The sequence below is a fragment of the Molossus molossus genome, unplaced genomic scaffold (assembly GCF_014108415.1).
Source record: "Molossus molossus isolate mMolMol1 unplaced genomic scaffold, mMolMol1.p scaffold_m16_p_4, whole genome shotgun sequence".
Taxonomy (NCBI): Eukaryota; Metazoa; Chordata; class Mammalia; order Chiroptera; family Molossidae; genus Molossus; species Molossus molossus.
In genome coordinates, this window is record NW_023425377.1 from 6,864,801 (window position 1) to 6,891,561 (window position 26,761).

At 47.6% G+C, this 26,761-nt stretch overlaps 1 protein-coding gene across 1 annotated transcript in view; it reads right to left on the reverse strand.

Moving 5' to 3' along the window:
* RANBP17 (RAN binding protein 17) overlaps positions 1 to 26,761 on the reverse strand; it is a 106,344-nt gene that overhangs the window by 4,410 nt on the left and 75,173 nt on the right. Inside the window, exons 12-13 of the mRNA XM_036242145.1 lie at positions 22,724 to 22,890; positions 1 to 99 (exon numbers count right to left, since the gene is read on the reverse strand). Of these exons, the coding sequence (XP_036098038.1) occupies positions 1 to 99; positions 22,724 to 22,890 (266 nt within the window). The remainder of the gene's footprint in view (positions 100 to 22,723; positions 22,891 to 26,761) is intronic.

The window sequence follows — 26,761 nt, forward strand, 5'->3', positions numbered from 1 at the left end:
CTTCTCATGGAGCAGGATCAGCCCCAGGAGAGGCCTGGATACTGACCACTGGTTCCGACAGTCTTCAAAGACGATGGTGTTCATGAGGACAGACATCATCTAGAAGACAGAGTCACAGGGAGACACTGATGCTTTGGCCCAGAGTCCCTCTGCCCTCGGGTCTTGCTGGATCGGTCCCTGCCTCTCAACCCTGCTGCACTTGCCCTCTGTGCTCGATCACCAGGCAGCTCAGCTCACCTCCGTCCTCTCATCTCACCACAGAGGTCAGCTATGGAGGGAAACATCTCAGGCAGAGGGGGAATGGGACTCCCCCACGTAACCTGCACCACCCTGCTGGCTCAGGCCGCTAGAGGCTTTCAGTCGTTCTTCATTCACTAATTCATTCACTCACCCACTCACCTCACTCCTACTTATACATCCTTATCCATTCTCTTAAATTCAAAGTCTGCCAGACACCGAGGGGAGGAAAGAGCACAGGCATCCATCATAGCCTCTGCCGTCGAGGAGCTAGCTAGGAGCTCCCGGGCCAGACCACCCAGGACACGGAAATAGGGCTGGGTGGGCACAGTGCTGTGGGCATGCGGGAGGGAGGGATGCTTCCGGGTCCTGGAGAAGTCAGGGGAGACTCTGCAGAGAAGGCAATGTTCATGGACTTCATCACAAACGTGTCCCACAGAGAAACAGCCAAGGAGGTTGGGGACGCACACGGCGTTTCTGTGATGGTACGGAACTCGGTGTGGCAGGAGAGAGGTGGGCTAGAAGCAAGACCAGTGCCAGGTGGGAAAACCATGCTGAAAAGTCTAGACTTCATCCTGATGGCAATGGGAGCCAGTCATGGGTTTGTAGCAAATGAGAGACATGCTCAGATGTGTGTGGGGACATGCAGCACATGTACCGTGCAGGTGACATCACGGGAGGGAGGCCAGGGACACGGCTGCTGCAGGCCCAGCACATGGTACAGTGAGCTGTGGCCATGCACGTGGAGCCGACACTTCTGCTCCTGGACTCTGCCTCCCACTCCCAGCCCGTTTCCACAGCTTCAGGGTCCCCTTCCTCAAGGAGGGCAGGGAAATGGCAATTATGTGGCCAGGGCCACCACACACATCCCCTGCCTGGGCTTTGGTGGTACTTGGTTCTATCCTCTGGCATTTTTGCAATCCAATTTACTCTGTGATCTCAAGCAAGTTACTGGGCCCCCTCTCTCTGTGTCTCAGTTTCATTAGCTATAAAGAGGACAATAATAATCCAGCACAAGGAAGCTCTGAGGATCACATGAGATGGTGGTTATAAGAAGTGCAAAGAATAGAAAGTGCTACAAACACTTAAGGTGTATAATCACAAAGGTAATGAGCTTCTCTGTAGCTCTAAACATCCGCCATTGCATGCATACATACATCACCATCATCATCATCATCACCCTTAGGCTGGTTGCAAAGGCAACCTGCCAATCCCGGACTGACTGCATGTCCAGTGTCCCTGGGGAGAGGCGAGGTCTTCAGCCTGATGCTGAGATCATTTGCAGATCACGTGTTTCTATGTACAATCTAACAAGCCACCCACAGTCATAGAGCCACAAATTAAATTGACAAGCAAAACTAACAGATCCGCGGAGACAGTCTAAAATACTGCAGGCTTCACAGTGTGAAGGCAGAATGGATATTTTAATGGAAAAGATGGAAGTTAGAGGTACCCAAGTCCTCCAGTAACTGACAAAGCATCCTGAAGTGATGTGCCAATTACTTTCTACGGTTCTCCCGTGGATTCATTTGTCTGGATGCATGTATTTATGTCTGTAATAAGTAAGGGGATGTTTGAATAAAAGACTTTTCTAAAAATAAAGTTAGCTAAAATGGATGATTTTTTTTTCTTTTTTACTCTTCCAGAAAAATGGAAATGAGTGAGCAGGATGGTACGACACAGCAGCACGCTTCGAGTTCTTCCTCATGGTTGTAGCGGGTGTGGGGACACCGCTGAACCGTGGGGCCAGTGCCTCTGGAGAAGACCCGTCCCTGGGCAGGGCAGACCCTGTCGCAGGTGATGTGCGCACCGGAGGCTGGGGCTCTGTGGTTGACAACGTGAACGAGTGAGACGCAGGACAGAGCTCCCAGCAGCTCCACCAGCCCACCCAGCCCGAGTCACAACGCGCCATCGGTATGTATCTTGTGCAAGGGACACTGCCTGAGTGGGGCCCCCACGCCCCCAGCTTCTGCTCACTTCCTGCACTGTTACAGGGATGCCGAGATGCCCATCTTCAATGTGCCCAACCCATGCTACAATCTCAGGCCTGGGTCCGAAACACATCCCCGCGTGTTATCCTTGGCAGCTACTGTGCCCAACTTGGGAGGGACCACCTGGTGGGGGGTCACACAGCTTGGTCCAGAGTCACCCATACCCTACCCTGCCGCAGGCACGTCCCCATCCCCTTCCTCCTTCCTGCAGGCTCGGCCATGAGCTTGTAGGAAAGTCCTCTAATGAAATGGAACCAACATGGTGTGGCAGGGACAGGCTCCGCAGCCAGTCGGAACGGAGGCCAAACCTGGCCCTGCCACACACCTGGCTGAGGAGGCTGGGGGTCGCCCCTTCGCCGAGCCTTTATCTCCTTCCAGACGGGGGTGGTAATGACGACTTTGAGGGGCTGCTGTGAGGACTAACTCTTTCATGGGCCTCAATAGTCACTGGTGTTTCTTTATTCCAACCATGGTTATCCTCCCTGGCCTGGCCCAGTGCAATCTTGGGGCTCGAGGAGGTGCCCCACTTCATGTCTTGATTATGAACAGGTAAATCAGATTACAGTCTCCTCACAATATCTAACTTCACTGAGATGCAGGAAAAAACAAACACACCTACAACGGGAAAGAGTCCCAAGGCACCCCTATTTGGTCTGGCGCGTGGGTTAGCATGGATTCTGAACGACAGTGTTTCTGGTCTGAAAACTTGCAGTCTTCCCAACAAAGCACAGAGCTACTCTCCAAACGCCTGGCCCGGAGAAATGAAACAAGCGGCTGTCATCTGTGTATCTGCATGCCTCAGCGCCGCTCTGCGCCCGCCTGGAGGGCCGCGGGCAGAAGCAGGGGCCCAGGGGCCGTCCACACGCGTGCTGGGCCCGCCTCCCTGCGCCAGGTGGCAGCTTCGGGTCTTCCCGCTGTTCCTCCTGCCGCCGCGAGCACACGAAGCCGGTGTGCGCTGCACGCCTCGGTGCCCGGCAGTGAGCAGGCTCAGCGGCCCCAGAGCTGGGTGGAGAGAAGCGGCGTGAGGGTGCAGGGTGACGATGCAGTGGGTGGGGTAGGGACACTGGTCTGCAAACGGCTGGGTGCTGGGAGCACGAGGGCCTCTTCTCCGTACCCTGGTACCTAGCAGGGCATCTGCAGGACATCAGAGGCGTAGGAAATGGCTACTGAATGGAAGAAGGAATACACAAACATGAGTAAATGAAGGAATGAAAAAGAACTGGTGAGATATCAAGGACTGAAGTATAAACCGCTGAAGAAGAGCTAAGCGGGGGGGGGGGGGGGGCTACAGAACACAGGACTTCTGGCCTCGGTCTGCGGCTCCGACCTGCAGCGGCAAACATCTAAACGAATACTGCTCGCTCCCAAGGACCCGGCTTTCTCGCGCGGAGCCTGAGGAGCCCACGCCACTGCGCCTGCCTTGCCAGCGGCTCCAGGGGGAGCCTCGGGGCCCCCAGGTGACACGGGCCGTAGTCTTTGCTCACGACAGCTGCCACCCCAGGACGCCGAGCACGAAGAGCTTCCCTGCTGCCCAGCCACAGCAATCTTTCCGGGGCCTTTGGGTGCTCAGAACCGGTGGGCACACGCATACACCGCTCCGCCCTCAGCGGACCCAGCGGAGACAGGATCCCCATTCCGCAGACAGGGTACGAGGTCCTGAGAGTACACACCCTGCTGAAGGTCGCACAGCTCGCAGCTACCAAGATGTGACGTGGGACAAGGACGCGCACAGGTCTGCCCAGGTCCAGAGGCCGCGCCTGCTGCCTACGCCCTCAGGCTGCCTGAGACTCAGGGCCCAGACTGCAGCTCCCACTGCAGACTGCTGGAGGGCGATGGTGAGATAGGACGGCTCGTTCCTGGGCCATCGGTGGGTGTCCCTGGTATGCCCGTGCGTGCCGCCTCCGTTGGGCCACGCTGCCCCCTGCTGCGGCGGCAGCAGCCACTGCAACCTCTGGGCCCGGGACCCAGGGCAGCAGATCCTGAGGGTTTGCAGCAGGCCTCTGGCCTCCCCCAAAGCTTTGCTGAACTTGGTCCATGTTTGCAGACTCTCAAGATGAACAACAGTAGACATAATAATTGTCTCTGAAACATGGTCCGTTGAACATTTTCCTAAAAATAATGGTTTCCCTCCCACCAAAGCACATGTGCACAGCAATGCCAATGAGCATCAGAGAAAACACTGGGAAACGGAGCTCCTTTCCTCTGGTCACAGAACTCCCTGTAAAGTGAGCACGTGCCCTCGGCAACGTTCTCCGAGCACCCTGCACAGAACTAGGGCATACTTCACAAAGTTCTCGGAAACGGGAAAACACTCAACTCCCCCTCTTGCTTCCCACGTGTATCAGGAAGACAAGACCGACCTGAAGTGACGAGATGACCCTGCTCCACACGGACACAGCCCTCACCATACATGAGGAGCACCAGCTCTTCCCTTCCTCAGCCACCTGCTGCTCGGGCTGCGTGGCGGTTCAGTCACAGTGATCGGGGGAACAGAACATGGGGCAGAATACTCTGTCTTGTGCAAAGGTGCTGGCAAGAGGCCCGAGAAGGAGCCCCTGGTTTAGAGCAGCGATTTCCAGCCTTTGTCGCCTACTGGCACACATAAACTAACTGCTAAAATTCTTCGGCACACCCAAAAAAATCTATTTTTTTTTGCCAATCTGGCAAAAGAAATAGGTATAATACTGATTCCTTCACACTGGGTGGCTACAGGGCTGGCTGCTGTCGTGTTCTCATTTGACAGTCTCGGGAAAGAGGGCAATGCCCCGACTGTAGTCAGGCCGTGCGTGTTTCAGACATCCTTGCGGCACACCGGCTGACCACTGCCGGTCTAAACAAAGGAAGGACAGACCTAAGAGAAGGTGAGAGACCAAAGAGAAAGCGTCATGTGCCTGGGTCTGGATGGGGGTGGGGGGAGGGGTAAACAAGGATGACCAGGGCTGTGCCCAAGAGGGCATGTCTGCAGAGTAGGAGCCTTACTCTGGGAGGCAGGGGCCTCGACGGGCAGAGGGGCAGCACCGCAGCGAGCTGAATGCTAGATCTAGATGCCAAGCCAGGTGGTGATAAGTGGGTGAGGCTTGGAGGAACTAATAATAAAAGCACCAAACACCCAAAGCTGCTCTGAGTCCCAAGAACCCGCTGGCGTCCCTGGCCCAGCAGCAGGCCAGGAAGAGGGTGCGGGGCGGGGCACCTGAGTCCGGTGCCTGCAAGGCAGAGAGCTGCTCCTGCCCTGCTCCTCCTGGGGCCCACGCGCCGGCTGAAACGTGATCCTCCTCAAATTAGACACTAGTCGTCTTTAGGGAAAAGGAATCAACTGTTCTCTCCGCCCGCCCGCCCGCCCGCCGTGGGCTGAAGTGGATCGTGGAACGCCACGAAGAACGAAGTAATGGACAGATAAGCATGTCTTCCCCGGCCCGGGTGAACTAAGCCTCGCCATCTAAGTTCCATGAGCTCTGTTTATATCTGTACACATTAAGCACACTCGTCAACTCTTATATGTCTTTGCAGCCTTATAATAGAAGCAAGTATTTAGCACTTTAAAATGAAAAAGGAACTCAAGTGAAATGGAAGAGGAAGTGAGCTGCTTTTTTAAAGAAACAAGACTGCAATCAATTACGGGTGATCCCTTCTCCCCCAGAAACTCATGGGGAGCCCTGCCTGCTTAGCCTTTGCACAGTGTGAGCTTTGCTTAAAAAAAAAAGCTTCTTACCAATAAAGGTGCTACTGGCTACCTCCGCTGGCTTTGGTGGTACCCTACACTGCCTGCCGCATCTACACCACCAGCACTGTCCTCCTCCACCCCTCCTCACAGGAAGTGAAGGGATGCGTTTTCTCCAAGTGACAAATGGCTTAGAGGATTTCAAAACTCTTCTATGCACTGTAAAATCTAAGGAAATGCACAACCGAGTTTTGCTGTTGTTTGATTTCCTCCATTACCAATATTACCCCGAGTTCTCAAAACATTAATTTGAATCATCGTTTATTGGGGAAAGAATTACCTGCCAGTCTCCCTGCTTACAAGGAAGAAGATAGTCGGAGCGAAACTTCAGGGTTAATTAATTGAGAGTACTGCACGCAACGTGTCTACTCTGAATGTCACAGCGCACATCACAATGAAAACTGTCCTATTTTCCATGGTTGAAATAAATTATCATAAATAATTCATTTCGATGGCAGAGATATACTGGAGAGCAATAGCAACAAAATTGACTACGCTACACTGTGCGTCTCATTCTTGAATCTTCATTATCCGCTGGAAACTTTTTACGAGAAGTAAATCATATTTCAAGTGGCCGCAGATTTCATCAAGCAGCGAGCTGCATGGAAACAGCACCAGGGAACCGGCCGGAAGGCTGCACTCCCTGGGAAACTCTGTCTCGCTCCTCCCTGGCCAACATCAAACAGAACACTTTTCAATTTGACGTGAAAATGGCATCGCTTGTCAAAAACATCATCTCCATTTCCTCTGGGTAGGGATGGTGGGAAACTGTAAGTAGAGGAACAGCTTTCCACTCCAAAGCCATTTCTGCTCATTTTTATTCAAGGGACTCTGCTATTCCTAGTTCATGGTCCTGCATGAATGCCTGGCTTATACTATCCCCTGGGGGGTCCCCAAATTAGCCAACGGGCGTGTGAGCTCAAGGGAGGCTAGCAAAGGCACACACACTAGGAGTCTGTCTATAAAGACCAGCCTGTCTTCGGAGGATCAGTGATCTTAACAGATGCACAGAGTATCACTGGGGAAGGAGGATCCATGAAAAATAAGAAATAAAACGAGAAAAGGCAAGTGGCCGGGCTTGGCACATGTGAGGAGCACTCAGCTCCTACGCAGGAAGCTTCTGAGATGGACCTTCCCAGTGGAGAAGTAGAACTGAGGGTGGGGAAGACTGGGCCGAGTCCAGGTTCTAAAAGGCCTTTCAGGTCACGTTAAATGTGGAGATGAGTGTGGGCCAGTATAGAAATGGGAGCCTTCAAAGCATTTGTGAATATTGATGAGGGTTTTGATTTGGAACAGTAACTGATGGGGGACGGGAGAGTGGCAACGATGGGTAGGGGAGGCCGAGCGCACGGTCACTGCCCCTGCAGAAGTCCAGTGAGAAAGGACGGGGGCCTCGGCCAGGCCGTGGCAGCAGCCGGAGTGAAATGATGACAGTTCTGGATGGCATGCCCATTTCCTTCCCAGTCAGTGAAGTCCGTCCAAGACACAGGACCTGATCCTGAAGCCGCGCATCCATTCTCAGCTTTAAGACCGCGGCCGCAAGTTCGAGGCCGCCTGCCGATGGACAGATGGGGCTGCACGGGGGGTGCTCCAGCGGTGCTGCTGGCGCTGCGAGCGTGGCTGCTGTCCAGCAGACCGACCGACAGTCCAGCCATGATGCGGGGGGTGCAGAGCAGTGACACGAACCCCAACCAGAGTACACATGTGCTCGACAGGGCTGGCGATAAGCGCGTGTGGATATTAAATATTCAACGGTAAAGTAAACTCTAACCGAGGCCACGCAAACCCAGGGAGGGAGCGGGAAACAGCATGCTACTTTATTGAACGGTCATCACAACACTTCCAATGAATGTCATATTTCACAACAGAACAACATCAGGCATAATGGCACGAGGGCATCTCATGCAGTCATCAAAGCAGAGTGCAATGAATATTGTATTTCGTAATAAATATATTATCCCTACAGTCGAGGTTCAGGGTTTCATTGCCTCTCATCTGTCACTACGTTCGCCCTGATTTCGTGAAGGGATTTGGTTAGATGGACATAAAAAACCTTCATAACCAACAGGGGAGGATTATTTCACTCATCGTGTTCAAAATGATTTTGTGTGGCGAGAAAAATATTTTTTGCGGAAAATTCATGGGGCCCTCAGAAGCATTTTCCATTGGAGATGAGTCTGGAGTTTACATTTAAGCCACAGAGGACGGCCCGCTGCCTTTCAGGTGTGAGGGCTTTTATTTACAGTCATCTAAATGGCACGGAAAGTACTGGCCAAGAGGCCGGGGAGATGGTTCAAAGGTGTTACTGAGATTCGGAAGCTTTTTGCCCTAATAATTACATAGGGATCCTCAGAATGATAGTGACTAAAAGTGCTGGGAATCAAATCTTGTTCCTTGATGTATTCAGATGTTTACTGACCACCTACTTTGTGCCAGGCTCGGGGTCAGACTCTGGGGATGTACAGACATACAAGGCACAGTCCCAGCCCTCAAAGAGCTCCCAGTCCCGCAGGGGCAGAAAACACAGCCTTTAAACAATGACAACACAGTGTGGCAAGTGCCACAAACATATGCCGCACAGGAGGCTCTGCAGGACCGGAGGCTGGCTGACTGTGCCTAGGAGGGGGCAGGCAGGGATACCTGAATTTGTTGCAGAGAATAAGCAAGGTTGACAGGTGGCCAGGGGAAGGAGGGCAGGCAGGTGCAAAGGTTTGGAGAATGTTTGGGGGTCTGGGGAGGGATGTGGGGAGTGCTGGTGGCTGATGAGGTACACAAGGGCCAGATGTGGCGAAGGGCCGAGTCACGTGCTAGAACATGGACTCCGTCACTCAGGAAACGGGGTGCCACTCACGTGGAGTGAAGCTTTCCGGCAGTGGTGTGGAAAGGTGAACTGCCCGGACACCATTCTGCAGAGGGTCAGAGCCTCTGGAAGCCGGGGTCACCTGACTTCTTCCAAGAAGGGCCACTGCTGTCCTGTCCTGGGACAGGGCAGCCACAGGAACTGGTTACCCGCAAGGCTCCTGAGCCCAGGCAGGAGGCAGCTGGGCGCCCGCCTTGCCGGCTCAGTGGCCAGGACCCCGAGGAGTGGCACTGCCATCACTTCCCTGGGCCCACAGCACAGAACTTAATAGTGTCCCCTGTCAGGAATGGTTCTTTGTCAGGAAGCTTTTTATTGATGTTCAGCCTTCATTTTCCCTTCCTTAATATTATCCCATTATGCCAATCCTCCATTGTGCCATGCTAAGTAATTCCCTTTCCTCCCTGGCATTTACATCTTCCAAGTATTTATAGACTTATCAAATGCCCCATTTAGTTGTCACTTAGGCGGGCTATACATATTTAGCTTCTTTAATCTGGCCCCATAAGCCAGCCCTTCCATTCTCCTAAATCACTTGAGTTGCTCTCCTCCAGGTTTCTGTCAATTTGCTCCTGGCCTCTCTGTGATGCAGGGGCGGGGGCAGGGGGCGGGAGGGAGGGCTGGCTCCCCTGTGGGATCAGAGCATGGCATTTGCAGAGGGTGGGGCTTCTCCCTTCAAGTGCAGACTCCCTTAGAGCCAGAGGGCGAGGAATCCGGCTCACACTTCCAGTCAGGGTTCCCTTCTGAGCTCTGACTGCGTGCAGGGTGCACACACGCAACACAGGCTGAGCTCCTACTACGTGCCAGTTACGATGGCACAGAACTGAATACAATCAAATGTGGTCCCTGAGGCCTAGTGGAGCCTGGTAGCCTCGGTATTTATTCATCTCTCACTGCCCACCATCCAGTTCTTTCCTCTCATCTCAAGGGTCTCAGAGAAATGACCCCTCAGAGCACGAACTCTGACCGACGCTTCAGTTCCCCGAGTGGACCACCTCTGTCCCATCTCCACGCAGGAAGGAGGGGCACTAGCCAAGGTCCTGCTCAGGGTCTTCTCTCTGGCGGGTCTCTTAGGGGCCTGCGCTTTCCTTCCAGGCTCTTCCTGCTCTTTGTCGCATGACCTCAGCTAAGTGTGCGCATGGATGCTGCTCTCCACGCACGGTGTTCCGGGCCAGGGGCAGGCTGAGGGGTGCCGGGGCGGGAAAGCTCAGGCAGTGAGTCTCGGCTACCATCTTGGGGAGTCTGGGCTTGAGGCCTCAGGAGGGAATAGTTCAGCTGCCTGATTCTGGGGGGTTCAAGCAAGGATCAGAATTCGCCAGGCTGAGGTGCTGTGGTCCTCAGAGGTGAAGTAACGATTCCAAAGACGCACGGAGCACATCACTGCTCTCCCCGGCCAGGTATGTGGGCTACAAACCTGTCTGCTGGGATTGTGATGCAGTACAGGTCCGCAGCAAGCACGGAGAGTCTGCAGTGCAACAACCTGGAAAGGAGGGTGGAATCCCCTCGGTCTGAAAGTCTGTGCTTCCCAAGCTTGACAAGGGTTACAGAGTGAACACGTACGGGCTCTTCTGGGCTACAAAGCAGAATGAACTCACAGGTCAGAGGATTAGAAAAACTTGACCGCCCTGGCCGGTTTTGCTCAGTGGTTAGAGCATCGGCCCGTGGACCAGAGTGGCCTGGGTTCGGTTCCCGCTAAGGGCACGCACCTCGGTTGCAGTTTGTCTCTGGCCCCAGGTTGGGGTTGTGTGGGTGGCAGCCACTCGATGTGTCTCACATCGATGTTTCTCTCTCTCTCTCTCTCTCTCTCTCTCTCTCTCTCTCTTCCTCCCTTTCTCCCTCCTGCTCCATCTGAAGACAAATGCAAAAATGTCCTTAAGTGAGGATAAAAAAAAAAAAACAATAAAGAAAAAGAAAACCTTGACCTTATTCTCATGTAGTAACCAGCTTGCCACCCAATGCAGTCTTCCCTCACATACTGTAAGCTCACAGCTGCCCCAGAGGCTGCTCCTGTTGGTCAAACTTTCCGCAAGCTAAGATAGCAATGACTGCGAAGACTGAACACAGCTGCAGCACACTAATAGACTTCGGGAAAAGTTCACACAACTACCCTTCGAGTAGGTGAAAAACCGTAGTAACTGTAAAATGAGTAAATCAAGCCATCATTAAGTCAACCCTCACTTGACATGTTCCAGTCTTTCAAGAAACTCGAAGAGCTTCTCACCCCCATCATGATGCCACTGAGAAATACCTGCTGCCTCCCTTGGCAGGGATGAATGGATAAGAAGTGCAGGAAGGAAGGGAAGGTTAGGACTGGGAAGCCTTGGTGTGGTGAGAACTGTGTAAGACCTAGAGACGAGAAACCCTTCGTTCTATTCCAGGCGCTGGTGTTCACGGGCGAAGTGGCTGGGCAAGTGGTCTGGCCTCTCTGAACGCTGCATACTTCCCCGCACAGGTACTGTAACACTAGCCTTGTTGATGTGCCTATGCTCTCAAGTTAAAAAATATCCACATCGGCCCTCCCTACCCATCGGATAGAGATTCGGAAGAGACAGTAAGTAGGAGACCCTATAAAACTGCAAAGCGTTAGGGAGTCCATTTCCATTCTTGCTACTGCAAGGTGATGCCTAAGTGTCAGGAAGACTAAGTGTGGAACAGTTTGGGGCCAAGAACCAAACCCACACTGCACCATGCCCCCACCCAGTCCAGGGAGTGTTTGTGACCTTGACGAGGCTTGTCCCAGAAAGAGCTCGGAGACGGGCAGAACCCGGGGCTAGGCCCCTTACTCCGAGGAAGACCTAAGTAAGCCGGCTGGGACTTCAAGGCCGGATCGGCTGGTGAGAGGAAGCCTTGGGACATCCTGGGAAGGGCACTTCCACACTTACGCACACAGGGCAGAGACACAGACCCAGGGCACGTAAGAAAGGGTTCCGGAGTGCAGGCGAACTGGACACGTGCAAGGAATGCCTCCTCTGTGTTGGGTGAGTCTGTATCATGGGTTCATTTGTCCTCAACTTCCTGAGCCAAGACTCTTTGGGCTGTGAGGACAGCCACTGCCGCAGACATAACCTAGGCCTACAAGGGTCGACGTGAGGAGCCCGGGACCAGGCAGAGCAGCCAGGCCTCGCGAGGGCTGAGCACCAGGGACACGAAGCTTGCAGGGTCTCTCAGCCTCTCTCTGGAGCTGCCTGGTTCCTCGTCGGGACTCTCAGGACGTCTGCTGCTCGCTTCTCTCTCTTGCTGGACTGGCCCCTTCTCTGAGCACATGGCAGAGAACAGCTGCCCGTGGCTCTGGCTTTTTCAAGTCTTCAATTCACAGGAAGACTAGAGGCTGACCAACACTTTACATGCCAACTTCTAAATCCAGGGAAGACTAACTGAGGCAGCTTGGGTCGAGCATTTACCTCGTGTCCAATCAGTTCTCAAAAGGGGGGGGGGGGGAGTCCTCAGCTGCATCAAGGAATTATAAACAAATGAATGTTGTGTCCCTTGTTGCCTATCCTCCATCCCTACCACCCCTGTTTCTAGCCCATTTAAAAGTGCTGTTGTAGGGTGGTTAGGAGCACAGGTTCTGCTGCTTATTAGCTGTGACACCGAGTGAGTTACCTGACTTCTTAGAGCTGTAGTTACTGTACTTTGATTATACAATGGAGATAAAAATATCTGCCTTGCAGAGCATAAGACCTAAATAGAAACACGTGTGTGTGTGTGTGTGTGTGTGTGTGCGTGTGTGTAAAGCACTGAGCACACAAGCCTGGCATATGATAATTATTTCTACTTCATTTTCATCATCATCATCCATCATCACAATTCTGTTTGAGTCTCAGGTTGCCCTTACATAGTGACTTCTTAGGTCCTTGCAACCCTGCAGAAAATAAGGCGCCTTACAGGATGGAGGAAAGTCCAGAGTACCAAGGTGTGACGGCCTGCCACTCTCAAGTGGTAGGGGAGGGAAACACTCCTAATTCGTGTGCTCAGGTGGACGTGTCAGCCTCTCTGTGATACCCATGCATGTGTAGGGTGCTCCTGGTGAGCCCTGGCCGGGCTGGGGAGTGACCCAGGAAGAGGACTCGGGTAATCTTCACGTGTCACGGAAACGCTGCATACAGGAGACAGACTGCACCGGTGTTAACACTTGGGAGTGGAATGAGATCCCAGACAACTCCCGTTCGTGCAGCATGGACAAATGCTGCTGCCCGTGTTGCGCTAGCACGAAAGGGCGATGACATCTGCGGCGCTTGCTTTTTCAGAGAATTCTTTGAAAACAAAACCACTGAGTCAGCAGACAAAACTGGCCCTTAGAACACAAACTGTTACACATTTTTCCCAGAGCTGGTGTCGGTATTTCATCTATGGATTAGAAATTTTCCTTGCAGAAGCTTTAAAAAAGATACAGGAAGTGAACTCTTTTTATCCTTCATGTCCAGTGATAGCCAATCATGCCAACCACGATTAATGAAGAGTCTAAGAACCATCTTGTCTGCATTTCCACACTGGGGGAGAGTGTTACCAAGCAAGCCTAATTACTACTGGGCTAAGCTACCTACAGTTCTGTTTTTTCCATATGAAATGTTGTCTATCTCCTTTACAAGTGTGTGAAGGAAAAGATATGGCCATTGTTCATTTTTTACAACTCCTTTGCTATTCTGAGAGCATTTGCTGCACACTAATAGCCAAACGAACTGTGCTAAACTGTAGATAAAAGAATGATGACAGATTGCAGTCACTTGATTCATAAAGAGAGCACGTGGAGCCCCTGGGAATGCCATGGCAAGCCACTGGCACCCAGTGACTTCATGCTAAGTTGCAAACTACATCATATTTTTTTAGATTAAACACAAAGGCTAATGGACATGTGATTTATTTATTTCAAATTCTTCTTTTATGAAGAGTGAGCTCTTTTGCTCTTGCTCCTTGCAAAACATTATAATTCCCCTATTCTATAAACATACAAATATAATTGTAAAATGACATCATTCTGTTTTCATTTAATTACTCCTGAAATGCTTTCTATTTAATATTCATTACTCAAAAGCTAATTTAAAAGAGAAAGAGATGCGACTTATTCAAAAAGATGTACTGTCATTCACAGCAATAGTTATCTAATATACAGAAGTTAATAAAGCAGATTAATCTACAAGTCCCTTTAAGCCATTCTTGAGTTTGGAACAACTGCCTCTTCGACCTTTCACCTTCACGCTGTGCACCAGTAGCAGGTGCCAGCTGTACCGAAATTACGGCTGCGCATCTGAAGGCAAAATCTTTTCTTACTTTGCTTCTGACCAGCAGCTGACCCTGTAGGAGTGATTGTTCCTGGTGCCGGCCTAACGGCTACATAAACCAGTAGCAGATAAACAAAAGGCTACATATACCAGCTGCCTTGCCTAAGGGTACCATCCTACGTTGACACCTCCACTCCTTCTCCAGCGTTCCAAATTGCTCCTTGTCTGTTTCCATACATGCATTTCATCCTTGTTATTTTGTGCGAGGGGTGGGGGCAGGGGTGGGTGTAGGAGAAAATCCCCCAAACAACAAAAACCCCATCCCCTCCCTCGAACTTGACTTTTGAGTATTCCATGTCAAACTGTGCCATTATGATGCTAATCTAGGTCTGATTTAGCAACTTTAATAAGAAGCTAAACCCTCTTGTAATTAGATAATAAAATTTTATTATGTATTTTAATATTAAAAGTCTTAAAATCAAACTCTTCAAATCATACACTGGAATAGAACTAAGGTGCTTAAATATCATAGCCCCAGAAAATGGGACCCTGAAAAAGCACACTGTGGCTGCTTTTTCATTCTCAGAAATGTAAACATGGAATTCCTGTGTGGCGGCAGCGAAAGCTCCAACACTCTTAATTACGTGCGGGGAAGAATGAATCTATTCAGGTATGAAGCGCACTGTACCACTCCAGCAACAGCATGAGATGGCTCTGACAGTTATTTCTTGGATACAAATTACACAAGTATAAAAACAATCCCCATAATGATTAAATGCAGTTATGTACATAGGAGAATATCAGTGCAAATGGTAACATATTTAAATGGTTTTCCTTCATTAAAAAAATTATATATGATATTAAACCATCAATCACTGCTGAGGCACAGGAGTTTAAACGTATTGTCACTGGTTGAAATGAATGGCTTGGAGACTGAATTCTGGCTCACTCAATATGGTGTCTTTGCTGTTGCTTAGTCACCCAAGTCTCTGCTGGTTTGGGCTACATCTGGTGGATTCCATCCCTTTCAATTAATAAGGCGAGTTACACTATCAATGGATTACATCTTTAAACTGTGCTTAGAGGTAGAAAAACACATGTCTTGGTGGAAAAAGAACCCACACCTCTCTGTTCTGTTAACCACTTGGAACTATATTTGAAGTACTTATTTCTTTCTTCGCCCATGTTTAGAATGAAATTTTCTTGTGGAATTTCAGCAGAGTTATTATATAGTATGTAATAATGTGCATAATGATCTTATCTTAGCATACCCATTCAGTTCACTGTGCAGTTAGTCCATGACCATGCTAGGTGTCACACCTAATCACTGCCAGCAGACTGCACTTCTGCAAGGGAATGTGTTTGAGTTGTTTTGTAGGCAGTCACTGACCATCACAAGGTGCCTGGCTCTGCTAGGTCCTGGACATGTATTAAGATGGTGATGATCTCTGGGGAAAGCAAGGGATTCTGTAAAGACAGGTATTACAGTTATCACACTAATTTGATGATTTATTAGTCAATAAGAGGTTTCTATTTTAACTGGTCTTTTCTGTTTTAAAATATCTTTGTGTGTGTGTGTGTGTGTGTGTGTGTGTGTGTGGTTATAGTTGAGACAGTCATTCAACAAACAGTTCCATAACAAAAATGAAATAAAAATGGCAAAGATGTGATATCTTAACAAAGGATTTGACTAAAATCTTCCTTTCTAAAGATGGACAAATAATTTATATCATGGATAATATGCCATTTAAATGAAAAAAAAAGGAGTTTTCTATTTTTGAAATCATAAACCTTAATTTTCTAAACTGATTTGTAGCGGTGGTGGTCACATATTTATCATTCTTAAGATTTTTACTCCCTTTTGGACTTTTATTACCTGGCTGTCACCTAGATACTTTTGTCCAGCTTTGGTTCTTTTAGATATTCTGATTTGATCCTGAATAATTAGTTTGTACACACACACACACACAGTAGACCAAAATGGTTTATTTTCTCCTCAAACAAATTTGAATATTTTGAAAATAAAGTTTTTGAGGTGTTCACTGAGTTTCATTGCCTGTTTACTGCATTGCATCCCTCCTATATGCAAAATAACAGCATCCCTTTTAAACAACTAACCAAAAAAGTGTGCTTCAAAAATTATGGAAACATCAGAGCGAAGTAAAAATACCATCACAGCAGTGCACACGAGATGGTGAGCAGTGAAGGGCCCATGCTTTGGGAGAGCTCTGGTTCTGAAATTCTGATTCTGTAACACAGAGGTGGAAAAGTGGGAACCAGACATACAGTGCTGCCCTGCAGAGCACTTTTATTTATTTTTTAAAAATTTCAAGTAGTGGCCTACATTTTAAAGTCTGGATTTCTGGCTTCTGTTTGTGGGAAGATCTCATTATATCTGGCAACACTGAGTCTTACCTTCTTATAGGGAAACCATTAGCCGGAGCTGTATGGACACTGCCCCCTTTAGACAGGATGTGTACTCAGGTTTTTCCCAGGCTATTCATTCAAGTTTTCGGCCTGCCTCCACAGGCACCTTAGCTTGTGCTGAGAAAAGCTAGCACCATAGAAATGGAAAGGAAAGGAAGAGGGAGGCTCAAAGGAACCACTGTCCGTCTCAGAAATTGCCAGTGTGAGAGACCTTAGAATGACCTTCGACAGAGCTAATGGTGCTCGCAGTGGAAGCTTCCTCCAGGGCAGAGAAGCTGTCTACAACCAGAAAGAGATGAAACATGGCATTCTCCGCCGACGAGTCAGAGGTGGAAATCAGGGCGCCTGGGAGTGTGCTGGGCAGGGGATGATGCAGACACCTGTTGCTCCCCAGCTCATTTCACGGCTGCCATACTGATTCCAACTTAGAAAAATCAGGGTAGCGGCAACCTCAGGAGCTCCCTCAAAGGCATTAGAGGAAGGTCACAATGGAACATCGTGAGACTGTTAGACTACTAGACTCCGACCTCCTCCAGGAGACAGTCTCGCTGACTTCACACCCGCAGTGCCTGGCGACAGAATCAATGCGTGGGTCTGGGTGCAGCATGAGAGGGAAACTGTTAACTCTGCCCTGGTGATGGTGGGGCCACAGGGCTTTCCTGTACCAGCTGGCAAAGCAACCTTCCTCTCCCTCGCCCGCTGCCTCTCTGGGTCACTGCCCATCTGTTTCGTCCCGGCTGCAGCACAAAGTTGAGGTATAGGATGACTGCTCTAAATCACCCCACCTTCAGGATGGCCCGGAGGGACTCACTGGAGCTCAGCTCGCCCCATTGTAAGTGCTTAAAACAGACACACTATTTCAGATCAGTCACCCACCAGCTATAGCTTTGTGGTTAAGCATGTGAATTCTGGAGTTAAACAGACCTAGACTAAACTTTTAGTTTTTCTACTTATTTACTGTGTGACCCTGGGAAAGTTACTTAATCTCTTTGTGCCTCAGTTTCTACAGCTATGAAATGGAGAGCGCATCACAGAGATACTGTGATGACGAAATCAGATGAAATGCATACATCATGAGCTTAAGCTACTGCCTGAACAGAGTAAGTTCTTCCTAGAAACAGACACACGGTACACACACAGATTGCTGTGAAGACCAAGCTCACATCAGCATTTGCAAAACACAGTGTCATGACATGTGAGTTCCTCATTTCCACTTTCGCTGACTAATGACCTATCCCCGGCCTCCTTCAAACCTCTCAGTCCATGTTCCCCTCAGATCCTTTTGTGAATGGCTTTCAGTGTGCGTTTCTGATGTCAATCTACTGCCATGTTTTTAATAATGAAGTTGCAAATCAAGCAGACTGAGCTAATGGGTCATGTGCAAGGCACTCTTTCTATCTGGGTTCACTAGAATGTCTTTAATAACATTAGAAAATCTGGCTAATTATGTTTTAAGAGGCCAAGAGACATGAATATATTTCATCTGCTTAAGTGTTTCCCACTGTGAGAGTCTTGCTAAGGTTCTAGCGGCCAAAATCTCAACATCAGTTAAATATGCGACTGCACTTTCCCCTACTTACTATATGGAATGGAATCTTAAGGATGAAAGATGTCTTGTATAGTATGTCAAAATGTTGAGCAATATCGTTTCAATCTAAACACAGAAATGAAAAAAGAGCAGATGATTCCCCTTTTGCTGTAATTCACTTTGGGATGTATGTCATGAAGAGCACTATACAAAAGCAATTTTCATTGATTGACTGACTGATTGAGGAAAGGGTGAATGTTCTTTCCGTTTATGTCCCCGCTGAAGGGTGATGCTCAGAGCTCCTGACAGCCCTTCACGATTCGTAGTTAAACGCCAGGTTATCGCAAAAAGAGAGGCGGCGCAGGGAGGGAGAGAGATCATAATTAGAACATTTTTGGGTTTTTGGTATTTGAGCCAAATAGTTAAATAGATGAGGGTAAGATAAATTCAAATGTAAATATCTTAATTCTTCCATTCACTATATTTAGATTTTAGAGAATATAATCGCTAAAAATAGCTTGTTAATAAGCTAATTGTGTAATCTAATCAGTAACACGGATACATAGTTCTTGTTCTACTTCTCTGGAAGGTGCTATTCTTTCTAGAGTAATTAGTTTAGGTTGAAATTCTGACTTAGAGAAGCATTCAGCATTGGTATCCTATTCTTATAATCTGAAAAGGAATTAGTTACCTCTTTGAAATGCCTCACTCCCTCATTTACCTAATTTGGGCCAATCTTTCACTCTGTGAGATAACTAAATACATGCTGACCTCTGGGTTATAGATGCAAACACTCAACGTGACCAGTGATAAAACTGAAAAAACTTCACGCAGAACTTTGATCTTCTAAATTACCATAGCAGATCGGTGCCTACTCACTGTTACTATTGGTCTGTTCTTGACATTTTGGTTTATCTTTCTAATGACATAAATACACATGGGGAATTTTTTCTTAATATATGTAAACTGAGTTTTTCTCAATTGTTAAGTCAAAACAATGCTGGTTAGACAATAATTCTTACTTGAAATAGAGCCACTTAATTATAATGCATCTTTCAAATGGACTACATTTAATACTCACAAAGTTAGATTTGTTTGCAAAATATGATAGATGACTTATTTGGAGAATGTTTTTAAAAACACTGAAGATCTAAAGCCACATAGCAGGTAAAAATAAACACATTTAAGGTAAGAGGCACTTAAGTGTCTTTCCCAGGCTGCTGCATGCAAATGGAAAGCCGATTAAGACGCTGGAAAACCCTTTCAGTGGGTTCCTGCTTCGTTTGCTCTCGAAGCTTCAGGAGATAACTTCTGCAATTTGGAATTGACACTCCTCATGCAATTATGCTTCCAGCAATATAGATCCAGGTTGGGGGAAAAAACAATTCAAACTAGTAAATAATTGCAGTATCATTGCATCAGTTTAGTTTAAAGAGCTGACAAACCCTCTCTAAACTCCAAGCACAATTAGTCATTAGGGTCTAGTTTTTCAGCACTGTTAAGCAATTTGTAACCCATTCCTTTTAATAGGGTTAGGCATTACTTAACGGACACAGATGTCTTGAAAACTGAAACCTCGAGTTATGAAGCAGCAACCTTGTTCATTACTTTCTCTGATAGGCAAATCATCTATAAAATCAGCATTTAATAGGCGACCAATGAATAATCAATGGCTCACTTTTCATCTGAGTGTGAAAGTGAGAATAATCTAATACAAAGTCCCTCTGGTAAGAGGCTGAATCTTGGGTTCTGCTGCTCTTCAGGGCTGATTTATAAGGTCTTGGAAAGCTGATGTAAACAGATGATCAATGGGACCCACCCTTGCTCATAATAACCCCCAACTGGCCCACTCCCTCTTTTCCAAGTCCATCCCTTCAGGCTATTAGCTCTGGCCAGCTCATTCGTCCCACTACTCCTGCCTGCTGCTTTTACTCCGGCCATCCGTTCAGTCCAGCCGACTCAGAAGTAATTTTATACGCAGCAGAGAGCGGGTGGAATTGATTTCTCACTCAGCGCTCAGTTCCCATCTGAATAATTATCAATTTTACTGCCTCATAAAGGGAAGAGTCAAAATTTCAAATCAATTCAAAAGAGCTTTTGAGATGACAGAAACTGTGCATAAGAATAGAGGTCAAAGTTGTCAGTGACCTAAGGAGATGATGTCAGATATTACTATGCCCAATAGTTGACATCAGAGGCACTCAATGATATAACCCAGTGCTAATGCAAATCATATTCATGCTGACTACCAGATACCATCATTAATATTTAAAGTGCTATCTGAAAGCCTACATTCCAAATAAATAGAATGTATTCCACTGTTAATAAAGATATATCACTACTTAGTCATACACTAGAAAGTAAAGGATTACCAAGTATTAACACACAGAAGTGACTTAAACCAACAAATGCATGGTACTTCTGAGGAAGGACAAACCTGACTTTCTCCCGTACAACCTATTACCTGCTCTGCACTGTCTGACGGTACTTGTCTAGGGCCACAGCATATTGATTTTGCTAAAATTTTCCAGCAGCTTTAAAGCTTCTGCCAAAGCTTAGAGGACAATACCGTGACCATGGCCGAGTGCTGGCAGGAGGGATTTGGCGGTGAACTTGTTGCTTGCCATGGTGGGGTGGGGCTGGGGCTGTGCCCTGGCCAATCCTGGGCTATTTACTTTCTCCACTGGCTACATGCTCTAAGTCTGTGGTTCTCAGCCTTCTCCTTGCAAGCCACTCCCAGCAGTATCAGTGGCTACTACGGTTGGGTAGGTAGGGAGTGGGGAAGGGAGATACACCCAAATCTTGATAGAATGTGTATTTTGAAAAGGCAGTCTAGGTGAATCTGAGATCTTATCCTCACCAACCAGGCCCTTGAGAACCAATGGTGTAAGTGGTAAGGACTTGGGCTTTTAAGCCAAAGAGAACTTCATTCACATTCTTCTTTCCAGTTGATCTCTCTGAGCCTCAATTTATTCATCTGTAAAATGGGGATGATGATATCCACATTTCAGGGTTGTTATGGGGTCTAAAGAGAAGACTTCCTTAAAAGTCCTCTTCTCCTATGTGACTCTTATCACTCTATTAATCAAATCTTCATATAATTGGTTAGTTACTTGTCCCTCTGTCCTGCCTGACAGGAGACTTTTTAAGGAGTGAAATTGTATTGTATGAGTCTTAAATGCTCTTTTACCTTGTACATAGAGTCCTCAGTACATGTGAGTTACCTTCTTCTATTTACTGTATCACCAACATGTAATAACCCCAGGGTCATACCACACTTTACAGGTCCACAGCCCTTTGCCTAGTTATACACAATCTTAATTACCCCCTCTCCGTCAGGAAAAGAACGGGTTAACTGAGACATCACTACAAATAGAGGTCACATGATTTCAGGAAGAAACCTCCTCCATGGTGGCTGTCTCACCCTATCTCATCAAGAATGACATTTTCTATTGATTGCAGGAGACTTATTTGCTGGTTAATGACCATGTTAAAGTGTTTACACTTGCAAACCAGACTATAATGGAGATAATTTGGCAAAATAAAATAACCGGAAGCATTATAAAGATATCATTTTCCAAATCTAGTTAAATTGGAAAATATCATAGTGATGGTATTCCCATAGAAAAATGGTGTTATTCTTTTAGAAAAGTTTCCAGCATGTATATTTCTTTTTTTTTTAATCCTCACCCAAGTACATTTTTGCATTCATCTTCAGATAGAGAGGGAGGGGGAGAGAGAGAGAAACATCATGTGAGAGAGGCACATCGACTGGCTGCCACCCACACAACCCCAATTGGGACTGGGGACAAACTGCAACTGAGGTACGTGCCCTTTGTGGAAACTGAACCTGGGTCTCTCTGGTCCACAGGCCAATACTCTAATCATTGAGTCAAACCAGCCAGGGCTATTTCTTTTTATGCATGCTGTTACTGCAATCTGCAGTTTTTATTAAAAAAAATGTTTTTTTCTTTATTGATTTTTAGAGAGAGGGTAAGGGAGAGGAAAACATCGATGAGAGAGAACATCGATTGGCTGCCTCCTGCATGCCCCGTACTGGGGACCGGGCCCACAACCTGGGCATGTGCTCTGACCAGGAATCGAACCAGTGGCCTCTTGGTGCATGGGTCAATACTCAACCACTGAAGCCACACCGGATGGGCTGATTTGCAGTTTTTAGAAACAGTGTGAGACTTGGACCTAACTCCTATTAGCTAGTCAGAAAGCACATTTGACAATAAAGAAATAGGGGCTTTATTACTTATTATCAAATGCTCCCGGGAATATGACCTATCTGAACCTCGATTTCTCATCTTAAAACGGGGAGAACACCAACCACGATCTGATGAATGGGATGTTCCTAGCAAGCTGCCTGAGCAGACTGGGAGCCCAGGTAATGGTTGTTTCCCAACACCATTGGAGTATTCGCAGGCAAACTTAAGACCACATTATGAGAGGGAAGAAATCAGAGGCTAACCATTTCTAGCTCCAGCTCTGCCCTGTTTCCCTCCCGGGCCTCTGGAACAGCTAGCCTCCTTTTGAACTCTGGCTCCTCTGTGGTGAGATGAATGGCTGAGAGAGCTCTCAGGGTGGATAATCCTAAAACCCGTGCACTACCTTTGGGGAAAGCGCTCCTGGGGAATCAGTGGCCAAGTCTCAGCAAGACCAGGTACTCTCAGAGATATTTGGGACCAGGCTGTCTTTTGGGAATCTGTTTCTTGAGCCAGGTGACCAACCACCAGTTACCTGCTGCAGGACATCTGGGTTCTGCTGCATAAAATGCAATAGTCTCTGGCCAGCCTGGGTGGTCTCTCTGCATCGAAGTGGCTTCTTGCCCTCCTTTGCTATGTGCTTAAAGAGGTAGGTGACAACGCAGTCCAAACTGGTACAGCAGCTGGAGGAGACAACTGTATCTGTAAGAATAACAAATGAGAGCTCGTTTGCATGACTGACAGTTTGTGTCATCTGATTAATTACAAATCACTTTCACTTTCTCTTTTCAAAGCCCATTGATTACACTGTAAATTCCTGAGTGCAGGGATTTGGCCTTGCTTATCTTTTTTTTATCCTCATCTGAGGACATTTTTCCATTTTTTGTTCAGATAGAGCAGGAGGGAGAGAGAGGTGGAGAGAGAAACATCGACGTGAAAGGGACACATTGAGTGGCTGCCACCCGTATGACCTAACCAGGGCTGGGGACAAACTGCAACCGAGGTACATGTCCTTAGCAGGAACCGAACCTGGGTCTCTCTGGACCGCAGGCCAACGCTCCAACCGCTGAGCCAAACCGGCCAGGGCTGGCCTTGCTTCTCTCTTTAAACCCTGTGACCACTGCACAGAGACATGTTAGGAAGTGTGTGATTCCTGGGTGGAATTGGACAGAATTTCCCATTTGTGACCTTAAAGACCCTCTGTTCAATTCAGGTGACTTTAATAAACATATACTTGGTGCAGAGTGTTCTGCTTCAGGGGAAACGCCCACCCTGGTGCCCCAGAGGTCATGATTTAGGACTCAAGTCACTGTAATAGAGTGCTGTGTAGAAATAGTGACTCCTGCAGGGAGGACTTGGAGGAAACATCACTGGATGGGGCTCAGGGCGAGTGCTGGAGGAGGCAGCCCCTGGGACGGGCTTGGGAAAGTTACTCCGGCTGCACACGAGCAAGGGCACTGTTCCGGGGAGAGGTGAGCACATGTGGAAGAAAGGTTTGGGTTTGGAGCCAGACAGCTTCGGTTCCAAATCCCATCTTTTTCAAATACTGTCGTGTTGTTACTTTGAAAGGGGCACTTAACCTTTTTCATCATTTGTGAAATGCACTGCAGGGCTGAATGAGAAGGAAATAACTAAACAGTCTCATAACAACAATAGCTGATATCTACTGAGAACTTACTGTGTCCTTACAAGGATTATTGTTGTTAATCTTCACAACAGCATTATACTAGTTACTGTTATTGTCCCCATTTACAGGGGAGGATACTAAGAGATCAGTGACTTGTCCAATGCCACAGAGCTAGATGATCGTGGAGCCATATGAAAATAGACAAGGAGTTGGACTCTACATCTCTACTCTCAACCACTGAAATTACATAGATATTAATTAAGAAAGATGTGGTATTAAGGAAGAATCTATGTAAGCAACAGCACCTCTGAAAACACAACGGGGCTCAAAAGCACCCCTGTGGGAAAGAGGAGGGTGCATTCAGGGAGGACTTTCGGTCGGAGTGGAAGGTGGAGGGGAGTCAGAGAGAGGCTGACAAAGTAGGGTGGGCCTTCCCTGAGGACATCTGGGCTGAGATATTTACATCTAATCTGAAAGGCAACAGAGGTGTTATTGAAATTGTGTGTTTTTTTTCAAGCAATTAAGTGACATGATGGAACAACCATTTATCAAGTCTCCTTTGTACACTAAAATGATCATTTCATGAACTTCTAAAAACCACTTTGTATAGAGTATGTGTTATTTGCATTTATTTATATTATTGTAATTATTTTTTATCTTCAACCGAGGACATTTTTCCATTTTTTGTTCAGATAGAGTGGGAGGGAGAGAGAGCGAGAGAGAGCAAGAGAGAGAGAGAGACAGAGAGAGAGAGAGAGACAGACATCGACGTGAAAGGGACACATTGAGTGGCTGCTACCCGCACGACCAACCAGGGCCGGGGACAAACTGCAATCGAGGTACATGCCCTTAGCGGGAACCGAACCCGGGTCTCTCCGGACCACAGGCCGACGCTCTTAACTGCTGAGCCAGAGCGTTATTTGCATTTTTCAAGTGAGAAAAATAAAGCTCAGGGATGAGTAGATTATCCACCACTTATGGTTCAGATCCACAGTGTGACACTATCCAGATTTTTTGGCTAATGGTGACGTATGGACATGATCCCGGGGAGTTTATGAACAGCGACAGGAACAGCAAGAGAAACACTGAAGAACACGAAGGTGCGTCCGGACGGCGACGGGGCAGCCTGAGAAGAGAAGCAGCCGGGACAGCGGGCTGGGAAGCGGCAGGCTACCAGCTTCCTCAGGCAGGTTCTTCCTTTATGCGTCTCTGAGGTGCTGAGCCACAAGTGTGCCTGTCCCAGGTTAGAGGTGAAATAGTCACTGAGCTGATTCAAGAATGGGTGGGCAAAGCTAATCTGGTAACATTTTTCAAAGGTCTTGAGGTGTGTTTAGTAATAAAATCTACAATAGACATGACACTACAGTTAAACTCTTTCACATACACTGTTTCAGGAAGAAATGACACAGTAAATAGAAACAGGCAGGTTGGGAGCAAGTTTTGTAAAGAATCGTCGACACTATTACAGATGACCCCCACTTGCCCCCCTCCACCCAGCCCTGCCCCCCCCTCGCCTTCAGCCCTCTGTTGTCTGTGTCCATGCGCTATGCATATACATTCTTTGCTACTCTCTTCATCTTCTTTTATCCAGTTCCCCATGCCCTCCCCTCTGACCTCTGTCAGTCTGTTCCATGTATCCACGTGTTGGGGGCAAGTTTTGAAACACAAATGTATGCATTTAAAATCTAGGATAATGATAGTAGCTGACGTAGGATCAAAAGCGGTTGGATGGAAGTCTAAAAGATGGGCATAGACAATAGTTTTGGGAGCCTGTGGAGCTATAGGATTTTAAGAAAGAAGCTCTTTTTCTCCTTCTAAAGCTATAGTATTTGACTGACTGACTGATTGATTGATTGACTGATTGATTAACTGTTTATCTCCCCCCCCTAACTGGGTTACTCTGCAGAAAAGGGAGCTTCGGTTTTATAACCCTGAGCAGTAGTACAATGTAGTGGAAAGCATCTACGCCTGAGAGTCGAGTAGTCTTGTTGAGCCTGTTGTTTTTCTCTTTCCCTTCACATTTCTACCTTTGAAGTCCTAATCATGAAAGTAAATGGACTAAGTAACTTACATCTATAGCAGGAAGCAAGCAGGAAATAGAGATGTTCCCTTCAAGCTATATGCTATCACTCATACAAAAATTATAAAGACTTCACATGGATTTGGTGACCACATGCCATGCAGGTTGCACTAAAAGGTTCCAATCTACTGAGTCAGCTATGAAAAAGCCAGGTAAACACTTTAGACACAAAGGTTGGAGCACATATCCTTGCAATAAAAGCAAGAAGAGTTTCCATTATGGCTGATTTATGGTTGGGGACTTTGAAAAGGATAAATGTTATTTCAGGGTAGATTGAAAAGTGTGGAATCACAAGGATCGGGGGGCATTTGATCAAAAACAGAATAAACAGTGCTGAGAAGTATGTATTATTATTGGTTTTCTTCATTTGCAGCTCAAGCTATTGTGTGAGATTCAAATAATGAAACTCTCCTGACATGAAAGAACAAGCAGAAGTCATGAAGTTTCAAATTCTGTCTTAGTTGTTGGTGTTTAGAATCTTTTGATAAGGGTTCCTCAATAATTGAGATGATTTTGGACATAATGTTTAAGGCTCTGTGTCCTCTGTAGACTTGTCGTCTGGCACTGAGACCGAGCCGACGCTCCTCTGCTCCTGCAACTGGTCCCCACAGGAAGCACGTGCATCATCGGCAGCCCTCTTTCACTGAGACCCGTCACAGGAAGCTGTCTGGGAGGCTGACTGTGTAGGGAAGAGTTGCTTAACTGAGAGTCAGAAGGCAGATAATAGGGCTGAGCTGAAATCTGGCTGACTCAAAATTTCTCACCACAGCAGAAAGGCGTATGAAGGTCTTGGAACAATATTGTGTGAAGGCAATTTCAGAAACTAAAGGCCTATTTGGGTGGTGCCACGGTTTTGGAAACAGGTG